Here is a 10246-nt window from a genome sequence, read left to right on the forward strand (position 1 = left end):
TTTATGTTTTTGTGATTGATGTTTTTGACCATGTTTCAGTGTAGCTGTAATTTTTTTTAATGAAATTCGGATTTAATATTTTCCGCCTTGATTTTTGTTTTGTTTTGTTAATTTTGTAGTTAATTTGTTTTCGGCAGGTTGGACAAATGTAAGACTTAATAAAAAAAAAAAACAACGATAACAACAAGAGTTTCTACCTTTGAAAGTTGCCACAGACCAACTTGTGGCCTTTTTCATTCTTGTTCAGTGCCTTTCACATACAATTTTGTGCATTTTTTGTGTTGAACGTGCCTGTTCATGTGTGCTTTGTTTTCGTTGCCCCCAGCTCTAGTTGGCGGGAGAAAAATTTGGCTGGTCCTCCCTGGGTTCTTCTATTCACTTCTTTCACTGTCAACTACAAGGGCACTCGCCAAACTCGACGAAAATGAAGTCGCAAACGTCATGTGAGAAACACACCGTAGTCGCTTAATAGGATTTGGATTGGACTAGCCCGCACGCTATGTTGGGTTAGGTTATATTCAGTTGCCTTCTTTTTTTTTTTTGGCAGATAGATTACAACTGAAGCGACGGGCTTATGCTAATAAGGCAAAAATGCAAACAAAGATTCGTTTATATTTGCTCGTGCGTTCTTGTTTTCCGCCATATGGTTTTTACTTTTCAAGAACCCTCTTGCAGTTATTCTGATTCTTCAAATCGCCTAATTTCGTATACAAGAACTTAGCCTGAATTTTATGAAGTTTGTCTTATTTTTATCGGTCACTCTACGAAACTATCACTGATGACTTTTAAAAGTAGAGTTAGTCATTCGCTTTGTATATTATTTTTCCGGCTCTCGGGGTTCTCATTTTTCATGGAGCGGCAGTAGCGCTGACCGGCTACCTCGTTTCCCTGTTGTCTGTTTACTAGCATGATATTGCCCACTCGCCGTGCATTGTCAACAAAAGCAATATCCACAGAATTTATAGAAAGTGAACAATTTTTCAACAGGAGAAAATTAATCTCCCGGATTAAAGCTAACAGACTTCTATTTTCTCGCCAAATGAATGCTGTGGATTAAACTATAGGATTGAATTTATTTAAAGTTCTTCAGTCAATGGATAGCAATTTCCTTAATCTAAGCACGTTTCTACAAGAGATGCCTTTTCCAACTGAAAAAAATCCTGCCTTTCGGGACGTTCGTTCGATTTGATGAACCTGATTCCAAAAAGATAACTAAAATAATTTGTGGGGTAAGTGTTCAAATTGCAAAACAAAATGTATTTTCTTTATCTAATGCCTATTAAATGGGCGAATATACATATACTGACATGTCTGCACGACAGACAGCTGTCATCTATTATCTCGTCAGTCCCTGTCTACAAGCGAAAATCCCATTTTTGCATTCTTGTTTGCATTGAACGTGTTAGTCTATGGGTTTTGTTCTCTAAAAACTGCAAAGTGATCACAAAATAACCGTTGTACATGATGGTCTCTACGTTGAGAAAACAGAGGCTGCAGCCGGGTTCAAGCTTTTTGACATTTGCTGTGTCATTGGCAATTGAATTCCCTGTAATATTGCATTCAAGCGATTAAGTTGAGTAAATATACCCATAGACTACTGCAACCAATACGTCCCTCCTGTTTCTTATAGTTTTCGTTTTGCAACATTTCTCACTTGGCGGTGTTTTCAAGGTTTTTCAAATGCTAAGAACCGTCCTAATTACGTCAAAGACACCAATGGACTTTGATGTTTTAAACCCTAGACATCGTCTACGCACTCTTGGGCTTTGACAACTTAAAAAAAATCAAGCGTGAGTTTTTTTCTATTTTCTTAGGAAAGGAGTCTCGTTGCATGTCATCACCGGAATCGGTTTCTTATTTAGCGTCTTCTGGATAGCTTTTTTTCTCAAAAGGATAACTCTTCATTATTGCATATTTCTTTTACAGGGTTCGAAATTTACGGCTTTTTGAAGTCGTCAGCAAATAAAATATAATCGCCGAAAACTCCTTGGTAGACTGCAAAACAAGAGGCAAATTACATTTTCACAAACTGCCCAGTCCACGTAATGAGTCGCCGTGAGCACCTAGACTCACGCTTCTTTCTGCAACAGAGTTAGAAAGATAATCTCAGCTATAGGTAATCAACTCGAAGAGTTACAGCCAAGCCTGACTGAAAAATCCATTCTTGAACGGGATTTGGACCATTGACCATGCCATTGTACATGCTGCACTTCAGTGCTGCTTTACCAACTGAACTATCACTGAAGCCAGCTGAAAACTTGTGACTAGCGAGTTCAAGTTATATCAGAGTCCTAAGAGATAAATGAGATGATTTTAAGATACATGAAATGAACAAAATAATCATAAAGAAGCAGATTTATTTTTCGCGCTCTGTCATAAGCATTTGCACATTTACATAAATGCATACATAGACAATCCTAATTGCCACCAACTCCGACGAGGCCATGCAGGGCCGGCCAATGAAACATATCATTGATGCAGCAAAATGAATTCTATAAAAGAACGTCTCTCAAAACTCTGCCACGCGTAGAATTAGACGGTTCTCTTACACATTGCTCCAAGGTTATTTCTTTCAACATGGAGAAGTTCTTGTGTACTTAATAAAAGAAATGTGCATATACTATAAAAGGGAATGAGGTTATGGAAAAATCATCTTTAATGGATTTTTCTATAATATAGGTAGCGTTTCTTTTGGAAAATCCGAGATAGGGTACTTTATCCGGGAATCCTTACAAAGATTTCTTCCCTGGCCTATTTCCTGAAGTTGCGAGGTTAGTTCTCCAGCTTATCCAAGTAGAACATCTTCCAGGTGTTACGCAAATTGTAGGCACGAATCCTGCTTAAGACACTGATTGACGGGGGAAATAGGTATGATTTATAGTGATTTCTTTAGCGCTTGTAAATGTTCGTAGTTTTTCTTATTTGATTGTACACGTGTAATTATTTTTCCCTCAAATTTATATGTTATTCCTATCACAGCTTCATGCTATCACTTCTGCTTCTGCTCCGCTTTTAGGCTTGGCTAAATCTATATATTAACGTTGTTGTTGAATATTCTGTTCTGTTGTGACAGTGTTTCGCAATGCTTTTATTGCCGGGAAATCTTCTCACCTTCGTCGAATTTAACGAGACTCCGCATTATCCGCTTTCCAAAATTGTGCTTTGTAGCCTTGCGATACCTGATTTATATGTGTTGGGATCGTGGCACAGTCTCTTGTTATTGTTTACTGGATGTCTGTATTGAAACGAACCTGGCAGTTTTGTTGCTACCCACGGGGCGTTGCTCTATGCGGCCGGACAAATAATGTATTCTAACGAATTCTGGCTCTGTTATCAGGCCTCAGATTCGGGGAAGCTGAAATCCTGAGGCGGACCTATGTGATCTTTCCTTTAGTCATAACTTTTTGCTATAGACCCTGGGATCATGTTGTTCCGAGGAAACAACGGACTGACTCATCTCTGAACAAATCAAACAAAGCCTTGGTACACGTTTTAAAAAGGCACCAATTTTTTTTTTTTTTTTTTTACATTGCAAAAATGAAAACACCGCCTTGTTGGACACGATCCATATAATTGCATGGTATATGCGATTTTAAATATGCATCACGAACCAGCTGCAGAGGTGCCATCAACACCTTTGGTTGGAAGTTGACACACTCCATTCAAGGTTTTTTAAACTGTCAGGAGGGCGGCCTTTTCCTCAAACGTACTTACATCTCGCTAAAACGAAAAGGACACTAGGCCTTGCTCAATAGAGTACTCTTGCCTGTTCCAGCCTGAGGTCACCCCTTATGAAGACACACTGGCACCAATGTAGAAACTTTGGATCTTGAACTCGTAAATTCGTAGGTTACGTTCAGCAATATTTTTCCAGAGAAGAACAGCTAAGAACCTTTTTGAAGTGATAACCTTAAGTCCACCTTTAAATTTAATTGTCTTTTTCGGCTCAACCTATTGCTTTGTGGACTCACACAAAACCTTACTGTTTGGGCAAATAGTGGCCTTGCTTTGTCTTGTAATTTCACATTTCTCCCTGTTTAAAATTTGCCTTATTCTACGTCTTAATCAAGACATTTGACAACATCACAACCTCGACCAACCAATCCAACCACATGCATCGGTTACACATTGCATGATACAGAAACAACCGTAAAGATCGAGGTCTAAAGAGTGAACTGTGGCCGTTAATAGCCCGGCATGTTTGTGTTATATAAATTTCGTACGACGCAGCAAGGATTCTACGAATCACTGACTAATGGCAGAGCTTTCGTCGGCTATTTATCTTGCCAGACTAACTTCTCTGACGTTAATTTTCTTGAACTCCTTGTTAAACCCTAGTTGCCAGACTATTAAGGAAGACAGGAAATCCGTGAAGGACTCACTAGTTTTAAACATAAATCAGTCAACATTAGTAAGTTCCACCCTTTAAGTAATTTCAGTCACATTGAGAGCCCCTGGAAGCTTGTACGCCATTTAAAGGCCACATGCTAAAGCGACTGAATAAGTAGTTTCTAGAATCGCATTTAAAGGATTTTGTATACAGCTGTTTCGGGAAAGGTTGTCCAAAAGAAGCGTAAGAGCGTTCGCGACAATGCCGAAAGGTAGTATGGGAGATATTCAATAAAATCCTGTCTTTATAGACTTGTGCTCGATCGGAAATTAAGGAGAAGATCTTGATTCCAATGCCAAAGCATCCGGCAGCTGGTCAGGAAGAGATAAAAGTGTAATTTTTCAGTTCCGTGCGCAAATTTCAATTTCTGTGGTTCGCTCATTGATAGATTGCCAGAAAAGCTGCTGCTTGCTTTTCTGTAACAGTACGACGATATTATTTACTTAAAACGAGGTACTTTCATGATTAATTTTCATGTTGTATTATCCAATACCAAACCAAGATTTTCATCATATAAAGACCCAATTAAATTGCCGTCGAGTCAAAGAGACGGTCGAAATCGACAGACCAGATGATGAAGAACCCAGACGAACTACTTTTTTGCTCCGTGGCGATGGCTGAATCTTCCCATACTCCACTGATATGCATAGTGGTGATTAACATGTTGCTAGCGGTCACTGCATTTGTGGGAAATCTCCTCATTTTAGTTGCGCTAGGCAAGGACTCTTCTCTTCATCCGCCTTCCAAACTCTTGCTTCGTAACTTGGCAGCAAGTGATCTCTTTGTTGGCATCTTGGCAGAGCCAACTTTCCTTGCTCACTGGCTATCCGTGGTGAAAGAGGAAATGAAGTTTTGCCTCTTTGTTCATCGCATCATTTATGTGAACGGAAATATGTTGTGCGTAGTGTCCATCCTTACTATGACCGCCATAGCAGTTGAAAGGCTTCTCGCTCACACTTTGCGCCTCAGATACAGACAAGTCGTGACCCTAAAGCGGACCTTTGTACTTTTGATCGTTTGTTGGTTTTTTTTCCATTGCTGGTTCAACACTACACTTGGTGGATTACCTCTTGTCCTTATGGTATGGTTATATAGCCGGTTCAGTTTGTCTTGCAATCTCACTTTTGTCCTATGGGAAGATTTTTTTTACTCTGCGCAGGTATTCTCAAAATCAAATGAGGGACCACGTCCAACCAAGCGAAGCATGTCCACTAAACGTTGCCCGATATAGAAAAGCTGTCAACTGTGCACTGTTGCTGCAGGTGACTTTAGCAATTTGTTATTTTCCGTATATTATAGTGGCGTTCTTTACGACTGCATTGGGAATATCCCCAGTTATTTACCTTGCCAGGCAAATTACCATTTCGCTGATTTTCCTAAACTCATCGTTGAATCCTGCTCTTTTTTTTTGGAAGATCAAAGAAGTCAGGAATTCTGTAAAAGAATATTCGTCTAATTCATTACTCGGGATACCAAAAGGTATACCGAGTTTTAAAATGGGACTAAAAACCGAAAGTGCAGAAAAATGCACAATAAAATTAAGATTCAACGTTTTAGCTACGCAAATAATTGACAATAGATCTGAGAATTTCGTTTATTTTTAAATGTCTTCTTAAATTTTAGAATGCCTATTTTATGAGGAATGATTTTATTTTATTCCCTTGAAAGTAGTTTTAATACTTTTGAGCATTTTATCACTAATTTGCAATTTTGTACACGACCCCACAAGCTGTTAGCTTTGAATTGATATGGTGTTTAAGTAAATAAAGATTGATTGATTGATTGATTGATTGAAAACGCAGGGTTTCATTGATTAAAAGCTATGCGCGATAACCCCTTGGGAGAGGTTGTAATTGAAAAGAATAAACATCTTCCATGGCCAGATGCAAAACAAACTTGTGAACACACGAACCTAAAATCTGGCAAAGCGAATGAAAGGATCCTAAATAAGAAATTTTTAAACCTCAGTGGTATTGGGATAAACTGACTGAAACGGTAAATTGTCTCAAAATCCACGTTATTTCTATCTTTGTTAATTTGTATTGTAGCCATACGTGTCAAAATAAATTGCGTTATTGGATTACTGAAAGCTGTCGTTTGACTTTGTTTGGCGCGGCAAAATGAACCATAGAATTACGAGGGGGTGACTTTATTCACTTGATCCCTTGGATCAATACATTTCACCTCCCTGTATTATGCATCATGTATTAAGTGAATGTCCTCCTTGGAAAAGTCTCTACCTGCAGTAGGAAGCAGAGGTTTCAGTCTGTTCCAGAAACCACCTGGCGCGGTTGCGTTAGCTGCAGAATCAGTGCAAAAACGTTTGATTGAAATTCGCTTTAGTTTCGTCAGCAAGTTCCTTTGAACCCTGTAGTGGTCCCATGAGTCAACAATAGAATAGCGACGATATTTTTTACACAACTTGTTTCTCAGATGCATAACTTTCTTTATCTCTAAATTGATCCAGGGAAGATGATTTGACCTGTCTCTCTTTTTCATTAAAGGTGCGTGTTTCTCTAATGTATCATAATGCAGTTTGGACCATTGAGCCCAGAAATATATGCTAAAATACTTGCCGCATGTGCAGCACGATTAGTTTTCCTCTTTTAACCAATGATATTCTTCTTTTGAAGCGTTCTCGTTGACGAACGCCTCGTAGATTTTAAAGCAGTCCGTAACCCTAAAGGGACGCAGGGATCATAACCAAAGAAGTCCGCATTTGATCTTAAGAATCTTAAGAATCCACTCCAATTTGGATTTTAGTAAAGAAACGTAATGTTCGTTACAGGATTCAAAAATCTGGATTTGGCTTTGGACAACGAAACTCATCGGCGAGTCGGTTTTCTCTGATTTTTCTGATGAAAGTCTTTAAAAACCTCAGCTCGTGAGGATAAATTTTTCTTGTGCTTTGATTAGTTAAATGCTATTCATACCAGTTTCATGAACGGGAAGAAATGGCGCTTTTTTGTGGAGTGAAAAGGCTTTACTTACCGTAAATAGCAGAGGATTGATTAAAATAACGCGAATTTTGATATCATGTTGCAGCTGATTTCGTTGGGAAATAGCTTAATATGTTCATTGTAATTTTGAACATGTATTCCTGCAGAAATCGCTCCCTGCCTGTAAGATTTATTGATCAGTTAGGGTAAGTCGCAAGTGGAGTTATAGGCCTTCCTTTTCCCCGAATTTAAACATTGGGCCTTTCTCCCAATTTGGACGCAAATCCAACCTTCGGCCCAATCGGGTCGTAGAACTTCAATCCAATCCTCCGGCCCATTCGGGTCGTAGAACGTTCTCCCACGATTTTTGGACATCAGACTTTAAAATCCATGACAAAACAATAACTTTTAAAAGTTGATAAATGATTACATTCTCCGTTTTAAAGATTTATTCTTCATTTAGATTGTAGTAGCACGCGTTCTCGTGGGATATCCTGTGAATACCTTTTAGTAAGTCACGTGACCAACAGAAAAGAAGTCCGTTTGCTTCTTTTAATTCCGCCGTTTGGTTTCCACGTTTTAAGAGCCTTCTTGCAAATATGGTTCTTCATAACGGATTTTAGGGATGCCTACTTTAACGAAATTTCCAGAAATAAAAACAATTACGAGAATTTAGCCTAAATGTTATGAAGTTTGTCTAATTTTTATCACTCAAGGAACCTATCATTACTGACTTAAAAGCAAAATTGTATATTCGGTTTGTATATTTTATTTATTCTGCTCTCGGAATTCCTTTTTTTCGTGGATCGACAGGGGCGACTTAAAAGTAAAATTATTTATTCGGTTTGTATTTGATTTATTCCTCTTCTCAGGATTCCCGCGGCCCGGCTACCTCGTTTTCTCTGTTTTCTGTTTACAAGGGTGATTTTGCCGACGTGCCATTTATTTTCGACAAAACTAAGCAATGTAGGCGTCAGCATTCATAGAAAGTTAACACTTTTAAACAGGTTTGAGGGAAATCTTATGGATTAAAGCTTATGGAACGTCATCCGACAGCCGTTGCACAAAAACAGCGCGCTTTGAAAAATGGCTTCTGTTTGCTCAGTTGAGGGATTTATTTTAGATCAAGAAAACAGAAATGCCGGTCAAAAAACTGAACGAGATGTTTTATTTCTTAAACGACTTTTGAAAGTTATTTTAGCGGTTGTGCCGAATGAATACTGAATACATCAACCAATTTATCGTCTCCGTCCGCACCAAAAGACGGCAATGAATACGAGCCGACTTTTCTTCGAAGTTTAGTGGCTATCTTGGAACGACAACTGAAGAAAAAGGGCTATTCCGCAAGAATAACAAACGACCTGGTATTTAAGAAAACTTTAGTCCAAACAAAAACAACTAAAGAAGCAAGCATTAAACCCAAAGCGCTGGTAGCGTTGACAAGCGGCGAACTAAAAACACTCTTCACTTTGGATTACTTTGGAATATCTGAAACACAGTGAGTGTTGTAAATTTTATTAAATAGATTTTTAAACCATTGTTCATTGCTTTCATCGCCCCACTGCAATTGTGCAAAATAAATTTGTCTGTCAAACACTATCACGAAAAAAAACCCCAGTACCTATGAAATAAACGCATTAAAGCATAGAAAATGCTTTGTACGATTTTTATTCACTCGTTGTTTAGTATCATTCGTATTAATTCGTAAGCGTGCATTTTCCATGAAGTAATCTCTATTTCTTATATCTAGTGCTTATCAATACGAGAATTTATGTCTACTATCATTGGACGACAAACACCTGTCCTATATTATGTCCTAATATGCAGCTCCTTTCTACCAGAGAAAATCCCAAACTTGCATTCTTGTCGGCATTGATAGTATGTCTGTGGGTGTGGAAATCATGTTGTCTCGAAACTACAAAGTAATCACAAAATAACGGCATTGTACGTGATGATACGTTTTAATGTTGCGAAATCTACTGTGTCTGGCAGGTGAAAGCCCTGAAATATTGAATTAAAGACCTTAAGTTGAATAAATATACCCATAGACTAGTGCAAGCAATGTGTCCCTTGCATGTGTTTTCAGGGCTTTTCAAACCCTAAGAACACTGTTTTAATTACAGCAAAAACAGCTTTAGAATTCGGCAACTTGAAAAGATAAAAGGATATTATATTCTTACAAAAGGAGTATTGCATACTGGTACTTCTTCACGGGGTTCGAAAATTACTTTTTGAAGCCCCCGCCAAGTGAATGCCAAGCATTGTTTTATGTCTCCAGGAAATAAAATATACTCGCCAAAAACTCCTTGTAGATTGCCAAACAAGAAGCAATTTTCACTAAACCACTCCACGGGATGAGTCGCCGTCAAGACCCTGCTTCACGCTTCATTGTCCGACAGAAATGGTCATAAAGAAATGAAAGTTTGAAAGGTCATCTCAATTATAGGTAAATAACTCAAGCCGTTTTAAGCAAACCTGACTGAAAAATCCAGACTTGAATGGGATTTGAGTTCATGATACCATTGCACATGCTGTACTTGCCTCTTTACCAACTGAGCTGTCACTGAAGCCAGCTGAAAACTGGTGACTTATGACTTCAAGTTGTATCTCAGTCCTAAGAGCTGAACCATAATGAGATGATTTGAAGACATATGAAATAAATGAAATAATCATAAACGAACAGATTTCTTTGGCATTGGCCTTTGCATTTTACTTGCACATTTACATACATGCATACATCCATTCCTAAGTGACGTCCACTCCAACGAGCCCATGCAGGGCCAATAAAACATATCTATGATGCAGCATAAAATATAATTTTTGAGAATCCCAACAAGCCGCAGGCAAACCAGTTTACACTTTACAAACGCGGCCGAAAATCTAAGGGACTACCAGGAACTAAGGCCCAATCGGGGAT

At 38.5% G+C, this 10246-nt stretch overlaps 1 protein-coding gene across 1 annotated transcript; it reads left to right on the forward strand.

The window, feature by feature from the left end:
• Positions 1-4969: 4969 nt before the first annotated feature.
• Positions 4970-6036, forward strand: LOC138027386 (adenosine receptor A2b-like). The gene is made up of 3 exons (XM_068874962.1): positions 4970-5409; positions 5690-5869; positions 6014-6036. The coding sequence occupies exons 1-3, from the start codon at positions 5004-5006 to the stop codon at positions 6034-6036; spliced, it is 609 nt and encodes a 202-aa protein (XP_068731063.1). The 5' UTR covers positions 4970-5003.
• Positions 6037-10246: the final 4210 nt, after the last annotated feature.

This window comes from Montipora capricornis, chromosome 12, assembly GCF_036669925.1.
Source record: "Montipora capricornis isolate CH-2021 chromosome 12, ASM3666992v2, whole genome shotgun sequence".
Classification (NCBI taxonomy): domain Eukaryota; kingdom Metazoa; phylum Cnidaria; class Anthozoa; order Scleractinia; family Acroporidae; genus Montipora; species Montipora capricornis.

Bases quoted from the DNA above. Each gene is read 5' to 3' on its own strand.
- LOC138027386 (XM_068874962.1), top strand. From the start codon at position 5,004: ATGGCTGAATCTTCCCATACTCCACTGATATGCATAGTGGTGATTAAC. The intron at 5,410-5,689 runs GTTGGTTTTTTT...CGTATATTATAG, and splicing joins CTTTGTACTTTTGATCGTTT to TGGCGTTCTTTACGACTGCA. The intron at 5,870-6,013 runs GTATACCGAGTT...CTTAAATTTTAG, and splicing joins ATTACTCGGGATACCAAAAG to AATGCCTATTTTATGAGGAA.